The 26,712-nt window shown below is 41.0% G+C and overlaps 1 protein-coding gene across 2 annotated transcripts in view; it reads left to right on the top strand.

The window, feature by feature from the left end:
* Positions 1-379: 379 nt before the first annotated feature.
* Positions 380-26,712, top strand: part of MARCH8 (membrane-associated ring finger (C3HC4) 8, E3 ubiquitin protein ligase) — a 74,619-nt gene continuing 48,286 nt past the window's right edge. Inside the window, exon 1 of one of the 2 annotated variants that reach the window (XM_009076490.1) lies at positions 380-559. In XM_009076490.1, coding sequence (XP_009074738.1) covers positions 464-559 — 96 coding nt within the window. In that variant the 5' untranslated portion in view covers positions 380-463. The remainder of the gene's footprint in view (positions 560-26,712) is intronic. The other variant, XM_009076489.1, reaches the window with a different exon arrangement.

The following is a 26,712-nucleotide window of genomic DNA, read 5'->3' as shown; positions in this document are numbered from 1 at the left end:
TAGGAAACTGCTTTGCTCTTTGCACCTCCAGGTAGTGTGTTCCTGCCGCTCAGCTTGGGGAGCTGCTCTTCCTCCTTCTCACTACCCAAACAGACTTGAGCATGATCCCTACCCTCTAGCTCAGCTCTCAGAACACTTTAAGAACTGATAATTTATTTATTCATTTTGCATAAACTGTGCTCTCATCTGTCTAGTTAAAGTTGTTTAAAACTTCTGTGTCTTTTCTCACCCAATGAGCACACAAAACTCTCTCCTGTTCAGAATCCAGAGAGAAAATAAGAGATGCATCTTGGTGCAATGGGTGGCTTAGCTTTGGTTTGGTTTAGAAGCAATTGCATTTCAAGCTACTTTAACATCATCTTAATATTTTTATTTTTTAGTTGCGAGGCCTGACAATGGCACTGAATGAGCACTGCCTTCAAGCCTCCTTCCTGTAAATGATAGGACCAAACAAGGCGGTGTGATGAACATGCCACTGCATCAAATCTCTGTCATTCCAGCTCAGGATGTTACCTCTTCCAGAGTCTCCAGGAGCAAGACCAAAGACAAAGAGGAACAGGTACTGTCAGATATGCTTGATATTCACAGGAAATTATCAAAGCCTAAAATGATAGGGGTTATCAAATCAGACCTGATTCTGTTCCAAGGCCCCAACTCCTTGCATGACTGCTGCTTTTAGTGAGGATGAATGCTACCAAATTATCTTTATTCTCATGTTTGGTATTTTAAACCAGCTGGCTGCAAAATTCTAGAGATTGTTGTTGAGTAACTTCTGCAAAATGCAAGCTACAACCTTCTGTTTTGCATAAGAATTCAAGGCAGATAGGGATTTGGATGACGGCTCCAGTACAGTCGTCATGGAAACTGTTACAGGTGTATTTAATGAAAAATGATATGGGATGTGAACCCCTCTATGTGGCCATGCATCCTGTTTTCCTTTGCTCTTGGTAGCATGTAGTAGTTGTGTATAGTAACTGGAATATCACAAGGAAGGATGTATACGTCCATATGTGTAGGTACTGTACTGCTTTATGGAATGTAATTTGTATTCTTGGGAGCATGTGTGTGAGTGGAATCAATCTGAGGTCTTGTTGTGGTGTTAATGAGGACTGGAATGCAAAAATAGCTGACGTATCTAATTAGTAAGTCCAACAGAATCCAATTAATAGCTACTTAACAGTTTTTAATTGCATACTGTATCTAGTCTTTATGTGTCAACATTATGCCTGGACTGTATCTGTGAGCTGGCCCAAAGACCTTAATGTGCATCATGCTTTAGTGTACACTGTACTGCATTGAATTTTACACTCTGTCAGTTCCACAGAAACCTCTTTGTGTTTTTTTAGCTTTTACACAAAATCAGGTCAAGAGAACATTCACATTATGGCACAACTGCAGGGTTTGCTTTGTAGGGTGCTCAGCAGTGGTTGATTCTGAGGAGATCTAGGGTGATGCTGATTACAGATAGGGCATAGCTTAAGTATGAGGGACTAGAAAGGCACTGTCATGTTACAGAAAGGGATTCACCAAGACTGAGTAGGGTAAAAGAGTTGCTTCTGATTTCCTGGGATCATTTGCCCTGACTACCCTTCTCCCCTGTCAGCTGTCCTGATTGCGCCTACCAAAGTCACTGGTGAGTCAGTAGAAATAAATTGTCCCATTGTTGTGTTTTTTGGTGGTCTTCTTAGTAACATTCTAAAATGGATTCAGGCCTTCAGATTCTTAAGCCAGTAATTAATTAGGCTGGCACACTGCTGCTTTTTGGTTGCCAGAACTAGGCAAGAAGTTATTTTCACAGAGGAGGTGCTCTAAATCCATAAAGCACCTTGTCTCAGGAGTCTGCTGGAATCTCTCACTTCCCACCTGTCACACATACTTGCTGTCTGCGCACCTCTTTATGTAAGAGGGCTCTGCCATTTCTTCCCTGTGGTCCCCTATAGAAACTGTATGTGCTGAGGGAGTGAAACCAAATGTGGGGCAGTGCTGTGAATTTATTGCCCTGCCCTAGGCTGATGGAGATTCGGAGGCAGATCAGAACCACTTGTGGTTCCTCTGACCATGCAGTGAGCCCAGAAGTGGGAGTCCCAACTTTCTTAAACATATTTTTCATTTCTGACACAGTGACTTCAGTGTTGACAAATCTCCCCTGTGTTTCCTTCATGGTGACTAGTTGAAATGCTGATTATTGTTTGCCTTGCCATGTTGTTGTTTTATTTTCATGCCTTAGGATGTTAGAAACAGAACAGAATACTTGTTTAAATATGTGCCATATTGCAGAGAAAGTTAGATCATGCAAGCAATAGATTAGGCTAACCTGGAAACACTTCATGTTTCGCAAGTCTTGTCCTTCCTGTCTCTGTCAGCATATTCATTCATCCCCCCCAGTGTCCTGCATTCTGCCAAAACTACAACTGGAACAGCTGGAGCTCTGGGTGAACTGCCTGCTGTCCTTGGGGCACAGCTGTGCTGACACTGTGGCTGCTCCTGTGCACACGAGCCACAGCCTGGCGCTTGTATGCTCTTCCCTGCTCTTGCAAACTGCATTTCTTGTGGTGTTAACCTCTAATGCTGGATCTAATGAATGAGCTGGAGGGCAGTCAGATTGGTAATGTGCTGACTTTGACCAATCCAGTTAAATTTTCAGTATTGCATCAGTTGGGATGTTCAAGGCTATTTGCTAGTCAGAGTCCCTGTCAGCTGTTGGGTGCCATCAGGACCCACTGGCCATGACTCTGAGTTTTGCTTATACTTAAAGAAGACAGTAAAGGGGAGATGGGATGCAAGAGAAAAGAAATTCTAGATTATCCTTGTCATGTTTTAATCACTTCAAACTGCCTCTTTTCTGTGGAAATAGCACCCACTCCAAGACAAAGAGCAGCATGCAAAGTGAGTATGATCCTGTGTTGAGCAAACGTGCTGAGCTTGCAGTTATTTCGTTGTGTTGTGGATGGTCTAGTCAGTTCTCACTTATGTCTGCAAAAGCATAAAACAATTTTTCAGAAGCCAGTACAACATTTCACAGTTTGATCCAAGTGCCATGACTTTCTTACCTTACCTTTACTATGTCATAAGAATAGTAAATTCCTTACCTCTTCTGTGCAGAAATAATAAGCACCGCAAACTACACCATGTTCTTACAATATTTTGAGTTGTACAAAGCCACTTGCCAATCTGAACAAAATCAAGCAAACCCCAAACCACAATCAAAACCAATAGTACTACTTCAAAGATAAATATGTAGGCTTGTTTTGTAATACCAAACTTAGACCAAGTACTTTGTCAGGAGTGTGTTTTGTAGATTGAGCAGACTCATGTGCGTATCTTCCCTGTTAATCAACAAGCTCTGGCTAAAGCCAAGGTGAATAAATGTAGAGTGTCAACTAGCAGATGAAATTTTGTCCTGCTTCCATTCTTGCCATTTTAAACTAGACCTTTGGCTTGTCTGTACCTATATCTTGCATTGTAATAAGTCTTTTGGAGGAAAGGCTCAAGACACACAGCAACAAAAAATGAAGTACCAGTGTGCTCAGAGAGAGAACTTCATCAGTCTGAAAAATCAGTAGTCATCCTATTCCCCAGAACATGCTTTATAATGTGTTCTGTTATCTTTTATGATTGTGGGTATGTTTAATTATCCACAGTTGCAGTAGAAGTGCAGAGGAAGCACTCTCAATCTGAACAGTACAGATGCCTTATTTTTTATCTTCCATGGTTCTGGTCAAGATGTAGCTTGTGTATTTCAGGTTAAGGCATGGTTTTATTAATAGTTTTCCTGGCTACAAGAGCAAGTTTTCTGGGCTAGTGATTTGTGACTAGCAGTGAAGAACAGCAAGAAATCCTTATCACTTTTATCATTACAACCCAGTATCTCCAATTGAAATATGCCTCCTGGCAGATTTCAATACCTGTGGAGGTCTGTGGCAAAAATCCTATTCAATTTCAAGAGATGGTAAGAAGAAAATCTTTGTCTCCTACTTCTGGTCTGAGTCCTCAGTGATATGTGTACTAGTTAGAAAAATTAGCTGCTTTTCCAGATTCAAAGTAGCTGAAATCTGAGGTTTACAGCAGGTTTCATGAAAGTTTGTCCATTTCCCCAGTGAAAACAAGGAAGGTCATAAAGGGATTATTACTCTTGCATTTAACTCAGATGAACTGATAGCTTTAAGGGCTATTAATAACCATCATTAGCTTCTTACTTATCCTTCACTAGGAATAACTTCATACTTACCTGATTTAAGGGAGAGTCACTCTTGTTTGTAAGAAGCTACAATTCCCCTTGCCCCCGTTCAGTGAGTAATATGCTGGTAGCAGTGTTTCCTAATGTCTGCCAAAGCTAACAGCTCTCAGGATTTGGACAGGAAATGAGGAATCAATGCTGGCATGTGGTTGAGGTGGTGTTCTGGGCTTGTTTTGTTACAGCATTGCCTTTTTGAGGGCTTTGTGCCTCGCTCACTGAGGTGGACTAATGTCTACCACAAGTTGTTAGTAAAGGTTATTACAGTGAGTGAAGCTCACTGGGCAATAGCTTTTCACTGCTCTTCTAAAAATGTGTAACAACTGTGGCCTCCCCTGTGCTGTGATCTCTGCAGATCTCATAAGCGGATCAGGGGTGGATGGGATCAGTGTTTGAATGGGAGATCATGAGATGTTGGTGCGAGTCACTTTTATGTGCAGTGGTCTTTCTTCTCAATGGCCTGAACCTGGGAGTCAGTACTGAGTTGTCATCAAAGATCACATAGCATTTGTCACAGAAGCAAATGAATGTTCGAGTCAAATTTAAACTTGCTAATTCCACTCGATTGACTGAAGCTCCCTTCTGTTCTCTTCTCTTGTCTCCTGAGTGCTGTGTAGTAATACTGGCTGTTATGTGCTCAGCAGAGATGCTGTGATAATCTCTGGCATCTCCAGGTGCTTCTCAAAGCTGTCATCTTGGAGATGCTGACTACCTAATTTGTCTGGATGAAATTATGATGAGAGAAGTACATTGTGCTGCATCTTCCTAAATTTTTTCTGCCTTCTTAATGATCTCTTGCATCCTGTAACAGGAAAGGCACTGTGGCCTATTGATTGAAATAAGCCACATCTTACTGGAAAAGCAGGGCTTACTGGAAGGAAAAAAAATGCAATAGATGCATTTGCAAGACTTTTCAGTCATAGATCAGTAGCTGAAGATAAAGGTACATGCTTTACGTTGTTGAATCCAGAGTGACACTTTGAGAGCTATTGTGTTGTTTTCAAGGTATAGAAGCACCCTGTGACCTTTTCCATTCACTTTTTGGACTTTGAGCTGTGAATGTGGTCTCTGAGTGGCTGAGCTTAGTCCAAATACTCAGGCATTTGTAAGACTGTGTGTGTGTGTTTGGTTTTGCTTGCCCATTGAACCAAATCATTCATTAAGCAGCCAGGCTGCAAATCCTTTGAGAATTTTACCCCTTATTGTTTTTGTACTGTGGTTTGTGTGTTTATGTGTAGCTATGTCATATATTAATACTGGGTCTGGCAATTTTCCTTTATTAGATTTGCTTTGAATAGAAACAGGTTAACTATGGAAAAACTTTTGTCTGAGTATCCTTTAACTCTTCTGTGAGAAGCAGAATGTGTCACCTGCTGTAGTGTTTATAGGCTTAGACTCAAAGTGGAAATTACAAAGTCCTTTTCTGACAATACAAACCTTGACTTTTACTTTGTGTGTTTTTCAATGGATCATAAAGCATTTCTCAGCAAAGTTGATGTCACACTTTTCACTTCTTAAAGTGTAGCAATTAGGCAGTTTTTTTGACAGAGCAGGCAACCTGTGACAGAAGCATCCCAAAGAGCTGCAGTGAAAATGCTTCTGTTGCTGCAGTCTGGGGGCAGGTAGACCTAGTCCTTTGAGAATATGCCAGATGACTGAGACAGTTGTAACATCCTTCCAAATTGCATCCCTGCAGCAATGCTGTCATGCTGAGAGCATGGTATTTCCACGACTGATTTCTATGCTGAAACAGACATTTTAGCACATGTCTGTGTAGGAACAGGTGCCTGAGCATACTCTCACTCTGATTACCTTTAGCAGATAAGCAGTCTAGTGAGGAGCACTAAGTAAACAGGAAAGTTGCTTGAGAAACTGCTTCACACTAAATGCCTCTTTCTCCATGGGAGCATTTGTATGTGCTTGAACACCACCTTGTTTGTGATCTCTCCTTTTGATTATTCTAAGAGTTGTTCTTGTGCTTGTCATGACAATTCAACCGTTGCTTGCGTCAAACCCTTCCTGGGCACAGCACTTTGCGGTTGGTGTTGGTGTCCCTGCAAACATCCTCTCCCAGGGCATTGCCTGTTTCTTTGCTCCTATAAATGTCAGGGCTTCTGGCAGTGGTGTGAATGCTGAAGGTGCTCCTGCTCCCTTTGTCTGCCTTCCTGCCTTCTCCCTATGGGTAGTCGCCACTGTTCCTGCCCCTTGCCAGCTTCAGGGCTTTCTTCTTCTCTCCTGTGTGTTCCTGACAAGAACATCACTAACCTCCCATTTGGCATGGTACATGGAAAGCTGTCAAGAAGCACAAAGAGGGCAGTGAATCAAAACAGTGATCTATAATTTAGGATTTGTTTTTCTCTTACTGCCCTGCTAGGTGGTGCTGGGCAAATCCTTTGGGTTCCTGTGTTATTCTTCCTCTCTGAAAGATGCTGACTAGCCTGGTAAAGGACTTCAGGTGTATGGATAAAAGCTGAGCAACTGGAAGCATTTATCACTATACCCTTTCAGTTGTCTGTTTTGCCAGAGTCCCAGTCTGCAAATGGTTCTGCTGAGCCGGCCCAAAGTTCTGTTTCAGAACATGATGGTCTTGGGGTATGTGGAGAGCAGAGGGATCTTCTCCTGCAGGTGGGCATCACTTGATCTTGGTCGCGGTGAACGTGCAAAATGTGATTTTGCTGAATCCCTTCTGCCTTTTTTGTGCTTGAGTGCAGGATGAGAACTTGGGCCCTCTGGAGCCCTGCCCTTGGAAGCCAGAGCATGCTGCTTCCCAGCAAACCCCAGTGAAGGGGGAAGAGAGGAGGCAGGAAGTGGGAGGGATGGAATGGGATGGGAGGGAGCTGCTCCAGCTCGAGCAGACCTTGCAAAAAAAGTCAGATCACGCTGTTTGATTCTGCATTGTGTTTGTTTTGGAGTGTGTACAGCATGTGTGTGTGAGGAAAGGAGCAGATGGCTTCTGAGTGGAGATGAATTACAAAAGGCAAACTGCGGGAAGGGGTTTCTGAAAGGGTTTTGAGGGAAAAGAGGCGAAAACTATTTATTTTTAAAAATCAGTAAACGTAAAACTAACAGCAGTTGACACAGCAGCAGAGTTTTAGGTAATGATTTAGGTAGTGATTCTTCAGAGAAGAAACTTTGGCAGTTTCAGGTTTTACTATTTGCTTGTAATCACTCATTTATATACAGTCTCTGTTTTGGCTTTGCTTATTGCATGTGAACCTCTTGCTTTGATGTCTCAAGGCCAGAAACTTAGAGTTAATTATTACGATGTGTAGTTGTTACATTAACCTGATTTTTTTCAACCACCTCTCTGATATTAACACAATCTCTGTCTGGCTTTCATTAGCAGCTCACTTGCACAAGCTGAGAGTCATTCTTTGAAAAATATGATTTTCTGAAAGAAGTGCTGCTGCTGTTTAATTAAGTGATAGCCAAGTATATTTTGGTGGTGGTGTTTTACAGGTCTGTTAATGTTTCTGCTGTTTGTTAATGTGCAACAGCTTTCTGTAAAGGGAGCCCTAGATCTGAGCTCATGATTTTAGAGTTTACATTTTTTCTTCCCTGGGAAAAGCATTCTTGTTTGTTTGCCTTCTAGCGAGAAGTGTGTGTCAGTCATGATCCCACAGTGAGCTGTATGTGTATTTAAGTATCTGTGTTGGGGCAGAGTGCCTCTGAAGTCAGCACAGCTCCACAAACACGAGTCAAAACTTAATTGTACTTAGCAGTGATTTTCTTCATCCAGTGGCTATACTGTTTCTTTAAAGCAATGGTGTCAGGTTCCTGCAAACTGATTTTTTTGAAGTTCTTTGTTTCATTAAAGGTAATTTTTGTAAGTAAGGCACTCCAGAAATACAGGGTTTTTTCCTCCTGTAGGATGTTTTGTCTCATGCTGTTGATGCATAGTGAATGACATTGTTAGCTTGTGCTTTCATATGGATGTGTTTCTTTACCTGGTGAAATAAAGTAGGTTGGGGTTTGGGTTGTTTTGGGTTTTTTTAAGGTGGTTTGGTTTTTTTGAGATAAGAACAAAGCCTAACAGTTCTGCCAGGAAGGCATACGGTGGTGTGGTACCTTTGAAGTACTTGAACTTCAAGGGGGTTTAAAACTGTGTCTAGTTTTAAGCTGCTGATTATTCCTTAAGCCCTGTACCCCAGTGATTTAAAGGTATAACTTCTGCAAAGCTATATGTAGGCTTAGATTTCCACCTTGAATGCAGGTAATTCTACTTGGCCTTTGCGCCATTCGTGATGGGGGCAAGGGGAAGTTATTCTTTAGAAATTGGCCTCTGTGCTTTGCTGAATTCTAAGCTTTTAGGAGTACAGGTTTCTGAGTCAATTGTCCTCGCACCTAGGAACAAAATCCACCTTTGGGATTCATTTTGCTTCTTTTGGTCCCAATAGTTATTGGTCTGTCATCTGCTACTCAACACATTTCTCTTTGGTAGCTGACATAGCTCCTGTTTTATGAAATTGCTTATGGAGATTTTTTTTTTCATGACAGCCACAAGTCAAAGCACACCTTTATTACTGGGCAAGGCCAAACGTGTATTCCATGAGGTCTATGGCTGAAATTCAGGATTTCATTTTTTAGAAGTTAAAACCTGAATTTTGATATCTTCAAAGACAAAGGAAAGAATGGAATCACCTGTTCATGGAGGTTTCAGTTTATTTACAGCCCAATTCTCTCTTGCTATGATTAAGCACTCCTTTGATGTTGATGAAAATGAGTAAAAGTGGCCTGTTTATAATTTTTTCATATGCCTGAATGTAGACTGCATCTGATTCCTTGCTGACCTTAGTAATAGGTGGCTGTGTGAGTCAGGGAGAAGATTGTCCTCAAGTCTGCAGCGTTTGACTTCACCCCTGTGCTGTGTGAACACTATGTTTCCACCATGTTCTGTAAGAGTGAAGCATCTATGGTGCTCCTGGTGGCAAGAGTTTGGGACCATGCTGTTAACTGCTTTGCACACACATTATGCATATATCAGTGTAACTGGAAGCAGGTGTGGTTAGCACATTCATATCCTCACATTCTATGAGCCTGTAAACAGGTTTTGGTATAGTTTTAGCATTAGAACATTTGCAGTAATAAGCTTGCTTCTAATGCTTAGGTTTTTCAGGGACCTTATGTTAGAGAAATGCGATATATGTAATAATTTTTTGCATGACCTACTGAAGCCTATATCAGATCTGGATTTGGAGTTGTAGATTTTCAGTGTATTTTACTGCCTTGAAGGATAATTGTATTTCCTACTCTCAAATACACCTTGGGAAAATCACTGCTGTAGATCTCACAGGCATAGAAGTATTTATGACTATTTTTATCTGAAAAGGTCAGTCAGATTTTTTTCTAACTCTCAAGTCAAATTCACTCTCTTTGGTTATCTGGAACTAGTGTGCAGTTGTGTTCATGTAGTTAAGTGGGATATGTAAGGTAATATGTAATATCTCAATGAACCTGTGAGGGTTTTGGAGGAATTTTTGGCTCCATTTTGATTTTTAAAGTACACTCTAAAATTACTTGCTGCTTGATGTTCTTGAATTAAGTTATAAGCAGACATTTGTAGTTGTTATCTGTTCTTGTCTCCTGCGCTTCCAATAGAAGATGAAACCTTAGACATCTACAATACCAATCTTTATAAGCCAAAGGACATCTGTTGCCTTTGCTTTCACCTTCAAGCTCATTCTTCACAAGGAAAAAATGGTGTATATGTTCTGTTCCTTATTTTAATGGCTCTTTAGCACACTGCTTGTGCCAAATGTTTTACCTTTAGGTAATGTGCTATAACATTGGAGGGTGTATCACCAGTCTGCAGAGCACAGAACCAAGAGCTGTCATTTGCTGTGGTTCTGTTGTGGTTTTGTAGCCCCTCCAGTTACTGCCAGTATCATGTTCCTATTGCAAACAAACACAGAGATCTTGCCAAGGGGGAGGAAAGTATCAGATCCATGTGGTTTTTACTAGTCTTTTGATTCATTTTTTTCTTCTGATTGCAGGTTTAGCTTTTACTGCAGAGGTCATATTCTAGGTTTATGTATTACTAGCAACTGTCTTCATGCAGGATTGTCTATGTGAGGTATGCACAGGTTTAATAGACATTTTGATCTTTCCACAAAGGAGACAGGGTTATGTGGCATGTCAGCTAATTTCAGTCATCGTTGCTACATTTGCATAGGGTTGTTTGCAATAGTACTGTGTCTACCCTTCATCCCAACCTCCTTGAACAAGCTTCAGTATGCCCAGAAAGTGAGGCAACAGTATAAAGTTACTGTCACCCACACATTCATACATCATCTCTCCAAGATATTGTCTACCACCTCAGGATGTACCAAATTCTTTCAGAACCTAAAGATTAAGACCTCCTTTAACAGTCTGGAGTGAAGAGGCACACGATATCTCCCCACAGGCCTGGATTATCCTGTTACTGAAAAGGCAGTAATTTCTAGCACCCTTGATGTCCACACTGAGTGGGACCCTCTCCTGGGAGTCCCTGCCTTGTCTGACACCAGTGTGCTGCTATGTGTTTGCCATTCAATATCTTCCAGCTCTGCCACCCCAGCTTGTGTGCTGACAGTCACCACTTGAACAGCTTCATGCTTCAGGTCCTTTGTCTGCACAATTGTATCAGGAGGATTGTTCCCATTACCTAGTATGTATAACAGGCTTGAGAGTCATAGGCAAAGATACAGAGAGCCTTGGGTGACATTGGTGGATAGGAAACTTGCAGAATAGATGAGGTGGAAGAAATCCTTGAGATGCTCCTCTTAGTTCAGGTGCACTTTTACCTGTATAGTCTCACAGTTACAGGGGTGAACTGGTAGATGTTGAGGGCTCAGTCGTGAATGCTGAACAGCCATGACGATACATCAAAAGAAAGGTGATCTCAACCAGCAAGGACAGTCTAGGAGGATGTAGGAGGCTTGAGTGTACGGGGAAGTAAGAACCTGGAATAAATATTAGAAACACCCCAGCACACCCGAGGTCATGGTTTCTGAGGGTATTGATTAGTTGTCTGTAATTCCTCTTAAGTGTGGTTAAAGGGGAACTGACTCATGAGGTTGGTGAGGAAATGAATGCAGAAAGGAGAGGTGTGTATGTGTCTGGTAGAAGTATCTACGCTGATAGTCAGGTGTGGACTTTTTTCCTTGAACTTATGTAAATCATGGAAATCTTATGCAATAAAGTAGATAATATTTCTTCTGCTAGTGGAGTTTTGTATTAGCCACTTAATTACTTGATTTCTCTAGAGCAGTCAAAAGTGGACATTAAAAGCTTGCTCACGTTACACTGCAAATATGTGCAGAGGCAGGTTAGTCTTTGAACAAGGATTTCCTTCTTTACTTTGTTATTACAAAGACAATGAGTTAGAAGAAAGGCATCCCATGCTATCTATTCTTATTTTCATGCTATTCCAGGGTGGCTTTTTGGGCAGTACCAGGATTCAGTTCCGAGATGGCTATCAAGTTTGAGCTGTTGTGAAGCATCTCCCCTGCTAGTTCTGTGCTTCCCTGTGTGTGGCATGCTGACCTCTCTTAAAAAGAGAAAATGATGCTTGCTAGATACAAGAGGCAGATGTCTGTGTATGTTCTAGTGTTTGGGTAATGGAAAGTTGTAGTTCCATAGTTCAGTACTGTCTTTCCAGGATAGATACAAACAGGCGTGTCTGTAAATCCTCTGCATCCCTAGAGGGATACATGTCACACCAGAGAACTTGAGTCCTATCACCTATGCAGTGTATGTTGATGACAGACTTGACTATACAGCCGGTGAGAGGGATGTCTACAATTCTTTTTTTTGTTGTTCTTTAGTTTTTTTCTTCTTTTTCCATATTACATTTTAAGTCCCACTACCACATGTTGATCAGAATTGTGGATTGGCATCAAATACTTAAAGGAAGTATGAGATTATCCCTTTCCTAGGAATTAGAGAGAGGTGCCTAAAAATGACAGTTTAAAAGTTGTAGAGGCTGCTTCTGACTTTTTTTGAGTATCAGCTAATAATTGACTTTTATTTTCCCTCAAAGTGGTCAAGGAACAGCCCTTGTAACACATAATGGTAGCTTTTCCTGAATGGAAAATTTCATATCAGGAAGTGTTTTGGTCAGCTCTGACTAGATGCATGAACCCCACGTCAGTTATAAAGTTTTTCCTGGCAGTTATCTGCTTGCCTATTTCTAGGAACTCTTCCTAAGCAATAGATGCCAGAGGAGGTGATTTCTGCATTGTTCAGGTTGAAACAATGTGCATTTGCCTCAGCAAGTGGCTTATGTGATTTTTTTTTTTTTTTGGCTTCAGTTTTTATGCATAGCAACAGTTAAAATGTTTGGTTGATCCTAGGAAAGAGTTGTTTGGGCTTTTTCTTTCCCTGCAGTTTCTAGGAACTCTTCCTAAGCAATAGATGCCAGAGGAGGTGATTTCTGCATTGTTCAGGTTGAAACAATGTGCATTTGCCTCAGCAAGTGGCTTATGTGATTTTTTTTTTTTTTTGGCTTCAGTTTTTATGCATAGCAACAGTTAAAATGTTTGGTTGATCCTAGGAAAGAGTTGTTTGGGCTTTTTCTTTCCCTGCAGTTGTCTTTAGGCCTAGGAAAGAGTTGTTTGGGCTTTTTCCTTCCCTGCTTTAGTCTTTAGGTGTGCTTACTCTTACTCAGATAGCTGAAAGCACCTTATTTGGGTAAAGATTGCAAGGCAGGTTTGTATGCTATGAGCTGAAACATTCACTGATTTTTGCATCTTAATTTCTCTGAGCTGGTTAATGTAACCACAGTTAAGCAGCTTCATTCTGCGTGAGATACTGGAGTGTGACTTCCTCTTTGGCTGCTGGCAAGCATCAGGTACTCCAAAGGCACTGGAGTTACTGAAACATACACAGGCAGAAATGTGGAAGTGACCCCCAAATAGGATGTTTCAGTTTTCAGACACCAAGGTTGGGATGTTTGGGAAGAGGGAAGCATAGCTACTGCATACTTGTGTGCTTTAAACCATAGCTATTTTACGTTAAGCAGTTAAAAGGGAAGCACTAGGGTACTTAATGGAAACAGCAAATTAGGGCCACTGGGTACTGCCAGTGTTAATTTGTGCTTAATCTAAGACACCCTCTCCCTTTACAGCTGGGAATAGAACTGAGCTGGTGGTTCTCTTCTGTGATTAATATGAAAACTGTGACTGTTGAGCTTATAATTGCTTCAAATTGCCAGGCAAAAAATATCTTTCACCATACAATGCTGAGGTTCTTTCGGAAGGGGGACAGGCATGTTGGAGTACAGATTAAAATTCTTTTAAAAGGCAACTATTTTGTATCTTTTTAATAGGCTAAGCAGAACATACCTATTAAAATATATTTGTATATTAAAGTATTGCTAGACACTGGTAATAAATTGTCCTAATTCCTAACTGAAGTCAGCAGCATAAAAGCAGCACCTTCCACCCCCAGAACCCTTTCCCACCAGTCTGATTGAAAATGGTCTGTTTTATTTAAATGACTCCTTTGAAGTTTGTGATGCTGAAGGCCAGCAGGGATGGCTGCATCTGACTTGTAATGACCTGTGTTATGTTGCATGTAGCTACCCCTGTGCACTGAACCCATAACTCATGGTATTTGGAAGAGGCACTTTAGCCTCCGGCCTTGACTTGAAGGTGAAGGGTAAAGCTTCTGTCTTACTTGATCGTTTGTTTCCATGCCAGCCATCATCATAGTTTGCAGAAACCATATCCAACTTTTTCTTTTTATTTCATTACGTTTTTAAATGCTGATTAATTTTCTTTTCTGGCTCCAGCTGCTAGTTGCTGGTGACTCTTTCTTGATTAAATGAAACAGGCTCTTATATTATGATTTTGGACCTACCAGTGTGTTACAAACAAGTAAGGTCATCCACTTTTTAGATTAAATTTACAGATAAAATTCTGGAGTCTCTCCCAGTAGTGTGTTTCTCTACTGGCTAAAGCCTTGAAAATGGGATGGGGGGAATGAGGAGTGGGAAGGTATCCTTTTCTGGCCTCTTTCTCTCTCTCTTTGAAAGGACAGGTTGGGACACTGGAGTGTCTTTGTTACAAGGCAGGCTGTGCTGCTCTTGCTGGTAGGTTTTGGCTGGCTTTCCTGCTGGTGTCCTCCCTCAGTTCTCCAATGTTACCTTGGCACTTCAAAGGGAAAACTGAAAACTCTGCTTGCTATAATGCAGGGGTGAATGGCATTGATCCTGTCCTTAAACCCCATTTAGGTTCTCATCTCCAGTTGTCATTTCACTGCAGCTTTCTAGATCTGTTCCTTTACTGTGCTCCTGCTTTATCAGCTGCAGCCTTTGTAACTTGCCGTTTGTTCCAACCTGTGCCACTTTGGTGAAACAAATGCAGTTTTAGTACTGTAGTTTTTTTCCCCAAAAGTCAATTTTAGATGCTCAGTATCTGGGAAGTGTCTGTAAGCCTCATTACCCTGCTAACCTTTGTGTCACCTGTAAATGTAACTAGCAGAGACTTTCCTATGTTGTTTTTTTAAAATTAATTTCCAGATGATTATTGAAAATATTGACTAATGCTTAGCGAAACAAATGCAGTTTTAGTACTGTAGTTTTTTTCCCCAAAAGTCAATTTTAGATGCTCAGTATCTGGGAAGTGTCTGTAAGCCTCATTACCCTGCTAACCTTTGTGTCACCTGTAAATGTAACTAGCAGAGACTTTCCTATGTTGTTTTTTTAAAATTAATTTCCAGATGATTATTGAAAATATTGACTAATGCTTAGCACTGATCTTGTTTTTTTTATGTCTTCATTTGATTCTCTGTTGACAAGGCCAACATCAAATTTGTCAGGCATCAGATCTTCACCATTCAACATGTTTTATATCAGTATAACTTGTTACATTTTTAGATGGAAACATTTGGGAAAAGAAATAAAAGGAAATGATCTACTCTATCAGACATGGTAAAAGTGGGAGTTTTAGTGAGCTAAAAGAGACTACTAGGGAAATGTTAATAGGAGACAATAGGCTGACAAAAAAGGCTCCACCCAACACCTGGAGTGAGCATGGTTGCATCAAGGCAGTGCTTTCTCCTAGTCACATCCTGAGCACAGCTGCTGCAAGGCATGTTTCTTCTGCAAGAGTTAGTAGTGAGAATTTCAGGAGTGGGTAACTCACCCCGGTGTGAGGGCTGACATTTGCAGTGTTTGTTCTGTGTGTTTTGCAGCCTGAATAAATATTGCCATTCTGAAAGATGCTTTTTAATGGGTTTTAGAATGAACTGAGTGAAGTATAGGAATTTGCAGTTTCCATGGGGAACTGGGCTTTTGCCGTGAACGTAGCTAGGGAGAAAGAGGGACAACCTGTGTGGCTGAGCTGTGTTGTCCCCTAAGAGTTTCAGTTCTCACTGTATCGTGTTCACACCATGCTGTTTTTCCCCTTATCGTCTATGAACCTCTGTTTCTCTTTGAATGTAGGCACAACAGAGAGCACTGCTGTTGTTCCTAGATTTATGAGCATTTTAAACTCCCTCCCCAGTCCACACAGTTTCATATTGACTACAACTGGTGGCAGCTGCTTATCTCCTGCAAGCATTCCCGGTTTTAGCCTCAGCCCAGCCCTGTTGCTTTGCCTCTGAACTGCCAGGAGTCCTCACACTGTACCCAGGAGAGATCAGGAACACATCCACACACAATCTGTACATCATCTCCAGATCCAAATACTTGCTTTCAGGAGTTCTGCTATTGGGGTCTAAATGTTTTAGCAGCTTGGGTAGTTTCAGTCAGACCTATAAAACATATAGCAGATAAATAATAATTATTAGAGCCCAGCAATTCCTTAAAGGCTTCTCTTTGACCTCTCTCTACCTCTGGTGGTACAGCTACTCATTTAAAGGAACTACTATAAAAGCACCATCCCCCAGCACTTCATGCAGCAAAACTCATGTATCTCTTGTCTGGCCCCTCTGAAATGTACTCTCATAGTTTATCCTTTTCAAGAAAATGTCCTCTGTGGTTTCACTGCTCACACATCCACCACTGACAACTCGGCTTAGGCTCTGATGTTCCCATGCCATCTGTCACCAGGAATGATGTGGGGGTGCCCAGCTGGAACACAAGAAGTAGATTCTTTAAGTCCTTCTTTAAGACTGACTTCTCTCTAGCTACCTAGCAGAGGCACACACAGGTCTCTGGATTATAGGAAGGCAGATGAGATCAACCCATTTTTGTAGCCCTGCTGTTTTTCAGTGCAGTCTTTAGGACAGAAATAACTAAGTCTGAGGTTCTGGTGTATAACCAGAATTTTTTGGGGTGTTTAATGCAGAGCCCTGACCCTCTGCCTGTTGCATCCTTTCTGGTGAATTCTTCTTGTAAAATATTTAGGTGGGTTTTAGCTGTTGTGAGCTCTGAATCCAGTGAGTTGGGTTTTGTGCTTTTTTTTGGGGATAGGGGGTTTGGGGTTTTTTTGTTCATTTTTTTTTCCTTGGAGGAACTTCTGAGGAAGCTCTTACAGTTCCTCTTTATTATAAAGTTCTGCTTTTTTACTTTTTTTCCCTTAGATTTCTCAAATGTTTATGAAAGTCTCTTAACCTAGTTCCTGCCTGTGCAGTTTTTGTTGGGGAGAACTTGTGTGCAATCCACTATTCTAAATGTGGCTCTATTTCCTGAGGCCAAAAAGCAAAACAAAGAGCCAAAAATGTAGATGTGAGAGGACATAAAAACATTGCAAAGCTCCATATGCCCCTTAGTTGTTTGGCTGTTTCATTTCATGTTCAATCACCCAATTTTCAATAGTTTGAATTGGGTTTTATGGATTTGGTTTGTTGGTGGGTTTTGTTTTGGTGTTTTTCTGTCAATGCTTTTTGGAAAAATTCTTCACGCTGTATTGTTATACCCCACTCCTGTTTCATAGGTGCATTAGTGACACCCACAATACTTGGGTGAGTACCATTTGATTGCTTTACAGCATTGTGAATTGACTGTTGCAGTGACAAGTATTTGAGTTAGCCACAGGCATCAATTCTAAGTCAGCTCCTACCCACAGGTACTGCTTATTCCACAGAAGCATGGCTTATGTGGTATTTGTTAGCACTTGGTACAGGGTTTGAATACTGGTGCTAATTTCATTGAAAGTAGAAATAAAATCTTGACTACTTTTCCACTGTGAAATTCACGTAGGCCCAGAGAAATATCTGCTGGATCAAAGTCTGTTAGCTTGTTCATTGTGTTCCTGATTGCTGAAACTCCCTCCAGCCTTGGTTGTTTGGAAAAAGTCTGGTGTATCATTGGATCTGCACAGCCTGCAGTGTTTCACAAGCCAGAGAGGAGCAGTGTGGAGCTTGCACAAGCATGGTTATGTGAATTCAGAGACAGGAAACACTGCTTGGTATTTAACATCTCCTTGCACCATCTTTCCCCATTGCACTTTTGGCATTCAATTTGGTTCTTCCTTCCCTCAACTCTCCTTCGGGGTTAGACCTGGGAAATTTCCATCAGCCATTCCCAGGCAGTACCAGCTGAGATGATCACAGGCAAGGTGCTTGGACACACAGAAACTTCAGAGAAAATAACAAGCTAAAAATGTGAGGTAAATTGTCCCTGGCTTGTGACCACCCTGTAGCCAGGGAGGTATCATAAGTGCTCATCCCACTGAGGTGTATCTGCTGCTTGAGATGTGCTGCAGAGAAACAACCTGCTTTGCTGTGGTTATTTTACTGACCAGGGGATAACTAATCTTTTTGTACTGCAGGTTTTAATTCAGCATAGTTGGTGTTTTGTTCACCCAGACATCAAAGAAGTTCTGATTGGCAGCTCGGAAATTTGCGTAAGGTCTGAAAGAAGGATTTATAGGAAACGAGCAGATGGTCTACTAGAGAATTTCCCCAGGAGATTGCAGTTATTTAAAAATGGGAGAAACTAAATAGACTGTATGAAATTTGACTGTAAAATTAACTGGCCAGCCAGTAGCTAAATACTTAACCAAAATGATTCAGCTTGGCCCCTAGCATAAGCATGTAATGAAGTGATGACTGTGAGTTGACTCCTCACACATTATTTCAAGTCTCGCCTAATAAGTGCACATGAATGAAAACTGATTTTATTAAGCACCAATCTTGCTGTGGCAAGGCCTCTCCTGCATCTCTTCCCTTCACAGTGGCAGCAGGATTGGTCAGGCATGCAGGAAAGGGCTACAAAATGCTGCTCATTTTAAGTGAAATATAAAACTATTCAGCTGAACACGTTTGATTTTTGAACTGCCTTTTTTATCTTCACAAACATTAGACTTAACATACTGGTTTAATTGCAGTATTTCATTAAATAATCAAATATTTAATATTTGAGGGGGAAAACACATCAAATTGCTTTAATTGGAGGATGCAAGACTTCAGTGTGTTAGTGCTAAGAGGTCTAATGTCATATGTCCCTTTAAAACAATCTGAGAACTCATGTCACTTTGGAGTTGGTTGCCACATGGCCTTAGACTTTGAATATCTGTTTCCAATGTGGTTTGTTGTTTTTTTTAAAGCTATGATACAGAGAAATTAGGGGATTTTTAAAGGGACAAGCAGGTTTTTTTAGTGCAGATCCTGTGATTTCAAATGAACAGATGGATTCAAAACCCAATTGAGTTCATTAATCTTTTAAAAGTTAGGAAAAAACTATTTTTTTAGTTAAATCCCTATGAAGCACCATGTTTGGAAGGCAGATAGGCTTTAATTCTCTTGTTATGTTTTAAGTTGAACATAACTGGAGAGAATGGTCTGAAATAATAACATGTGCTTGATAACTGTTATGTTCATTTGCTTGTGTTCTGGTTTGCTTCTCCCAGCAACTTACTCCTAACACCTGGTGTCACGGGGTTTGTTCCCTGGGCCACGTGCACACATAGTTGTGCTGAGAGTTCACTGGCATAACGCTGGGGCAGAAGGTAATTAAACCAGATTTCTCTTTCAGCTTGCTGTGTTTGCATAATTCTTTGTAATGGTAGTAATACACCTACTGAATTTAGAAACCAACCTTCGTAACCTTTGACCCAACCTCCTGAAGTACTGAGAGGAAGAGAGTAAATATCCAAAGAACTATGTGAGCTTTTAAACTGAGCTTATGTAATGTACTTCGCTGTATAAAAAGCCTTAGAAATGTGTTTGTGCCATGTTTTTCCCCTCCCCTCCAGAAATTCATTTCCATTAGCCTCAGAATTAGAGGCTATGGGGAAAAAAGAATCTCAAAATTCAACACTATCTTTCAGATATGAAGGAAAACATCTGGAGAGTGAATCCATGGCAGCCCAGGTTGAGCTAAGGCAGAAATTTTGTTTGCCAAGTGTTTGTTTGCAGTAGTCCCATATGAACAAAAACCAGGCACTGCTCTGAGTGTGTGCAGGAGTTTGCAAGGGTGACGCAGAGAGTGAAGAGCATTCTGTTGTTTAACCAAAGCTCATATGGTATGAAAATACTGAGATTAGTTTTCAACCCTGTCATTGATAGGGCTAATCTTGCAGCTTGTTATTTACTATTTGGTGGCATTTCTGAAATTAGGTCAGTTGTATAGAAACTGTATCAAAACATAACATACCCTGCGTCAAAACTGTTAAGTGTGTCTAACTTCAAGTGTTTAATCTGCTACTGTTTGTTCCTAGTGCAGAATCTGAGTACGCCATAGAAATATGTTTCCTGTAACAAGGTGTAGTCCTTTTGGCTTCCTTTGTAGAGACAGCATCTCTCTCACTCAAATAGTTCTGCATCTGTCCCTGTTCATCCCGTTCGCTTACCTTGGATTTCATGGTGTGCAAGGCTGTATTTAGCAGAGCTCCTGCCTTCTCACTGTGGGCAGCCCTGCTAATTCGCTGAAAGCTTCTTGGTTCCCACTTTTAAAATGGTGGAGGAGCCTGGAGCAAGACATTAAGGTCCCAGTTTTTAAATGTTAAGAACCTTTCTCTCCTTGAAGTTTATCTGTAGGATATTGATAAGTGAAGTATTTCCATAGCCTCTGTTATGAATCTGATCATTCTTGTGTGGATTTGATTTTGCATTGGAGTTTTTCCCTTTAAAAAGGAGTATTTGGTGTGTGGGGGGAGGGAGAAACAGTGAGGTATTCAGAGTGCACAGGATATGGGACCAGCTGTGTTGGATGAGACAAAAGGTCTGCCTAGCTCAGGGTGCTGTCCTTGACCTTGAGTGAGAGAGAGAATGTGAGAAACAAAGTATGCACAGATGGAATCTGGCCATAAGATATATACCATGTAGCTTTGTGGTAAACTGAATCTTGAATGGGGTGCAGTCATCTGAAACCCCCAGTTTAAAAAGGGACATATCTAGGAACTGAGGAGGGTGAAAAGATGGAGTTGGTCTAGAAAAAAAATTGCATTTGATGGGAGAGGAAGTCCTGTCCTCTGCCTTGTGGTGTGTGTATCACATTCCCAAGGTCAGAGAGCATTGCAGGGAAAGCATGGCAATAAAGGCAACTGTCTGCATAATGTCATCTGCAGAGTCCTAAGGTCATCTTTGATCCTTGTAGAAGGATCACCCATAGCAGAGGTGAAAGAAGACTCTTTCCAAAGTAACAACCATTCATGACTGAGCAGCAGATGACTAATATGTTGAATATCCCTTTCTCTTTAACTTCACCTTTTATCTCTCATTTTCTGTGTGGATATGGAGGTAGAAAGTGGGAACTGTCTCTCGAGTTTTGATGTGACCTGAGAAATGTGATCTCAGAGATGTCTAGAGAGTTGTTATGTTCAAACTGAAGAGCCACAGTTCAGGATTAAGGAAGCTGCACGAACTCTCACTGTAAATCATAGAATCATTTAGTTTGGAAAAGACCTTTAATATCATTGAGTCTAACCATTAACCTTACACTGCCAAGTCTACAGCTAAACCATGGCCCTAAGTGCCACACCTACATCTTCTAAATACCTCCAGGGATGGTGACTCAATCACTTCCCTGGACAGCCTGTTCCAATGCTTGATAACCCGTTTGGTGAAGAAATTTTTCCTAATAGCCAATCTAAACCTTCTCTGAAGCAATTTGAGGCCATTTGCTCTGGTCCTCTCTCTTGTTATTTGGGAGAAGAGTATCTTTTACAGAAAACAAATGGCTTTTGAGAGCTTTGTCAGTTGTGTTTGGATGGCTGTGTCGCTTAGACTGCAGCAGGTAACTGATTCAGAGATGCCAAATAACTTGATATGTATCTAACAGCGAAATCAAAGCAAAGCAGTTCTGAGAAGTAGACCTGAATCCACATGTGACATTTATTGACATTTGCCTATTGCAGTAATTGCACTTGCAAATAAAGTACTTGCGAATTAGTCCTGTGTTTCTTTAATCTTTGGAAAGAATACCAAGTGACTTTTTTAGCTACCTGACATAACGGACTTTATTGCTTAAGAGAAGAAACATGTGAATTTATCCCCTGTATTCATCCACCCACTAAGTTCTTCTGAACAATCTCTTTTTCTCTGTAAACAGTCAACTGAACTTGCCCGCTGCAGTAAGCATTTTCCTCCACCTTCTTTGTGCTGTATTATTTTCTGGTCTGTCACATTCTTTCTCTGTCTTCAGTGTTCATCTTTATACAGCTTCTCTTGCATCACAGCCCTTAAGAAAAGGAAAAATTAATTACTAAGCAACTGAATTTACTAGTATTTGTGTAGTCCCAGAGATCTGGTTCTGTGCTTATCATGCTTTCTTTGACTTCTAGCTGCATACATTTTTATTTTACAAAATAAAAGGAAAAATCGCCAGATCTATTGGTTTGACTAATGAGGAAAGAAAATGCATCTGGGAGGGTTATCCTCCTTGCTCTTTGGACATTTGGAGAATTTTTATGCTTCATAGCACAAAAATTGCTAGGGCTTGCTTTTGGGAAGCGGGGAGAGATGGACATCAGCTGCTGAAAGGAATGGAGCATGTTCATAGGAGCTCTCATGCATTATTCATCACAAGCTCTTTTCACTGGAATCAGCTGGAGGAAGTAGTTAGTCTAGTTTGAGCTACACTAGTATTATATTTAGGGGGCTTAAACAAGCCCAGGCAAGTACAGCACCAACTCCTTCTATTCATCTGCAGGCAAATGTAGGGCAGCCACCAGCTCTGCTTGTACAGCTCTGTCTCTTTAGTCTGGATGACAGGAGTCATGCAACCAGGGGAAGCTACACTGAGGATACACACATGCATTCATGCTGGAAAATGAAGCTTCAGGTAGGAGAATGTCTTGTCAGGCTTTACAGTTCATTGTAGGGATGCTGTTGAGCCCTGCAAAATAAATATGTGCCTGGGCAGCCTGTCAAGAGAGGCTGCTGTAGAGGCTCCTCATTAGAGTGTTACCTGAGTGATCCCTCTCAGTGTGATACTTTGTTCACTTCTAATTGTGAAGATGCCTTTATTTTTTTCTCTTTTAGCGCATTTCCTTCCTTCGTGCTAACATTCTTCTGTGGGTGCTGAGGATTTAAAGCAGGGAGACAACGTACTGGTTTTTTTTGAATTTTGTGGGGGGGGTTTTGTGGGTTGTTTTTTTTTTTTTTATTCAAGCTGGCTTTTGAATTGTATTGGTATTAGCACTTTTATTTGGGGGGAGGTAACCATAAGAGATTCAGTTAAAACACAGCTGGGTGTGATAAGCCTTAAGCTCCAATTGTGTCCTTTCATAGTGTCTGCATTTGAATGGCTGCAGTATTTTCTGCTTTTTTTTAATTTGCTGAATAAAGGTGCTTGTAATTTGGGGCTTCTGTTCTCAAAAGCAAGTCTGTATTTTCTAGTGTTATCAATTGCTCTAAAGGAAATCTATATTGATATAGTGTTATCAATTGCTCTAAAGGAAATCTCTGCAAGCTTTGTATATCAGGGCTCCAGCAGCACTATTAAATCAGTTTTAGACAAAGAAGGGGATTTTGCAAAACCTTATGGAAAGAGTAACAAAGGGTCTTTGTTCTGTTCTGTGAGCATTATTTGCTGTGTGATGTGTGGGTTTGTGCATGTGTGAGAGGGAGGTACACAAACACATCATCTCATTTGGCAAGAATGTTCAAATGTTTTTTGCTTTACGTGTCTAAAGTGTGTGTGTGTGTGTGTGTGTATGTGTGTATGTGTGTGCTGCTTCTGGCTGCCAACTGTTGTAGTGTGTGTGTGTGTGTGTGTGTGTGTGTCCTGCCAGCCTGCCCCAGTGGGGGGGCCCTGTTGTGGTTTGGGGAGGATGCCATCTATTTGTTTGTTTGTTTCTTTATTTTATTTATTGATTTAGGTACCCCAGACTTGAAAGTACAAAACTCGAGTCCCTGCTAGACAACAGGACAAAACGGTGCTTTGCTGTACAGACTAGTTATTTTCCTTCCAAAATGATAGCTAGAAGTCCAATCCAGGGTTTAGTAAATAAGCATTGCTGGTGGAAGCAGAAATTGTCAGCTTTATGTGAAATCCTCCTGGAGGAGATTAATGGTCACGTGCTTTTAGTGGAGCTTAAATGTACACTGCCTGCCAGTATGTTGTCTCCCAAGATGACTTGATTACTGAAGTAGAATTTGCATGTACACAAGAATATGATATTTAGTGACATTTCTTTCTTGCCTTTTGTTAACAACTTGGAATGACAAGATTTTGTCCCACACATTATCAGTCTGTGGCTTTGGAGGAAGGGTACATGAATACTTTGGGGAGTCCTAAATAACTTGAAATTTGGACTTTAAAACTTTCAAAGCTCCTTTTGACTTTAACATGTTAAAGTTGTTGAAATTTGTATGCTGGGCATACATTGAGAATTGATCTGCTACTTGAATTGTGCAGATGCTTCAATATTTGAAATGAGATAGAGAGCTGACAGTGTAATACTTTCTTACAGCTGAATGTGTGACCTTTCAGTGTGTAAGATCCTTGTTTCATGGAAGCTCTAGCAGGATTCTCTATCTGTTTTTGTTAGAGTTGTGAGGTCCTATCCATTCAGTTACTTGAAGTCAGTGGAATTAAGAGATGTATTTGGCATTATGTGATTTAAACTTTGTTGGCTTTTTCTTTTTAAACATTAAAGTGTATTTTACTGCTCTGCTACTCAGTTTACATCTGAAGTCCAGAGCTGTGTTGTCTAGTCATCAGGGTATAGAGAAGGATGGGTTACTTCTGCACGTGCATGTTTAGTGTACTGAGTGGACATGTTGCTAGTTTAAAATAAAGTTTCCTAAAAGCATCTTTGTGGTTTTCTATTTCAGCTATCCACATTCAGGTTTTGCCTGTGCTCATCCCCTTGCCACCCACTCAGCTGATTTGACTAAGTTTTTTAATAATAAAATAGGAGTTAATACTGTCACTGTAGCACAAAACAGCAGTTATAGCCTTATTGGCACAGAGATGACTCAAACACATTCACCCCCAGCTCAGACCAGTCTGGGGGCAGATAAGGGTGTCACATGTGAAGTGTCATATGAAATGCTCAGACTTAGGCCCCTGCTTCAGAAGTTCCTCAAAATCCTCAAGCAGCTTAAGCATGAGGGACCTTGGGTGGACTATGACACTGTTGATCATAAAATCTCAGTGTTGGACAGAGAAGTTGCATTCTGGTTTTTACAGTTTTTTAAAATTCAGACATTGTTATGATGATGAACCTTCACATGTCCTGGGAAATCAAAATATCTACAAAAGTTGCTAAAGATTTGCTTCATCAGCTAAGAGTGAGAAAAATATTTGGACTGAACAGAGCACTTCAGGCGTTACTTACAGATCCAGGAAGGTGAGAACTTGTTCCGAACATAAGAAAAAAAAATGAATAAGGAAGAAAAGGGCAGAAATCCAATTTTTTGTTATTTTTCTGTAGATCACTGAAGAGCTGGAATCCAACCAGAAGAGGAAACATACTCTGTGTTCAGACTGTGGCAGGGAGCAGGACTGAGACTTATTTGATAAAACTCCTTCTATCTCCTATCTTGCTGTCTCTTTGTAATGGAATATAAAGTTTTTGAATGGAAAAGTCAGAAATACAATTAAAATGTTCCTTATTTAGCACCAGCAGGAAATGTCACAAACTGAAATGAAGAGTACGCTTAAATTGGTATTAAAGAAGTGAATGAAGAAGAGTTATTAGCTAGTTCTGTCATACAAAGGCAACATCATATTGTAGCAACATATTGGAGAAACAACAGTGAGGCTGCACGAGGGAGGATCTTCTGCACCTCCTTGAGGAAGGGCAGCATGCCAGGCTGGAGATCTCTGTCTGGCGGAGGAGGGCAAAGGGGTGCCATCATCTCCTTGTGCTTCAGCCCCAACACTGTGATGGATTTGGCCACTCCATCGTGGGCATGTGAAAGCACTAAGAAGAGGGTAAGAAACTATTTCCTCTGCATCTCATTGTCCAAAAGGTATGCTGATACCTGAGCAGAAAGGACAGAAACAGTGTTGTCCATCGTTTCCTCCCTCCTGGGAATGACTGCAGGACAGGCAGAAACAGCTTCCAGTAGGGATGTGACTCTGTGTAAGATTTGGTGGAGACAGAGGGATATCAGGCAACCATGTGCATCTCCATGGATTGACTGCAAGTCAAGTGAGTCAGGACTTGACTGTTGATACAGAGGAGCTCAGTCTAAAAGCCATGTGAGCACCTTAGTGCAGAGATGTGCCAACCTGCACACTGCTTCTCTCTAAGCAAGTCTTGGGCAAGGGGCTCAGTGGTGTGCTGTCTTGGCTATACAGCTCAGGTTTGGTCTGTTTATTTGTGCATTCATATTAAAGTAACAGCAAATGAACAGATTGGAGGTAAAGTGGCATTTTGATGTTTTGCAAGGTTTTGTGTACAATAAATGATAGTTGTTGCAGTTGTGCTTCGGAGCTCCCTAGTCGTGTATTTGCCTTTCAGCAATGTTTAGAGAACAATCTTGAAGTGAGATGATTGCAGACACACACAACATCCGAGCTTAAAGCTAACAAAGACATTTCAACACAGTTTGTAAATGTTGGCGTACAGATGCTTAGGACCTTGGGCTGAGATACAAAGTCATGAATACAGATAGGCCAGTTAGGTCTTTCCGAGTCAGACCACCTACATATTTGGACTCTGCAGAGAGCTTTAGCCATTGTGTCTTTTCTGTGCTTCTGGAGGAGTGTGAAGCTAGTGAAGGCTGGCAGCTTGAAAGAACTGAGAAAATGGAGGTCAGGAAGGAACCGACAGCAACAATTGCAGTCTGGGATTCAGGGAATTCATTTTTGTTTTGTCATCTTTATGGGGTCATCCTAGGGTACTTAGACTGTGTCTCTGTACTATAGGTATTTGAGGCACTAGTGACATCTTTTTGTACTTTTTTTCTACACCCTTCCTGTCATGTATTGTTGTTTTTCTGATTTGCTTATTTTTCACGAAGGTCTAAATTCAGTTTCTGGAGAGAATTGTCTCCTGCATGGGAGCTGGAAATAATGTTTTCTTGAACCCTTCAGCACTAAATGCATATCTCATGAATGGTGGTTATTCCAGAGAACTGACTCAAAGACCCAAACAGGCCCTTGTGCTCATGGAAACAAGAATGTTAAGGCTGTCAATAAAGCCAAGATCATA

This window comes from Acanthisitta chloris, unplaced genomic scaffold (assembly GCF_000695815.1).
Source record: "Acanthisitta chloris isolate BGI_N310 unplaced genomic scaffold, ASM69581v1 scaffold2166, whole genome shotgun sequence".
NCBI lineage: Eukaryota > Metazoa > Chordata > Aves > Passeriformes > Acanthisittidae > Acanthisitta > Acanthisitta chloris.
The sequence above is the reverse complement of the archived record's forward strand: the minus strand, read 5'-3'. Positions and strand labels throughout refer to the sequence as shown.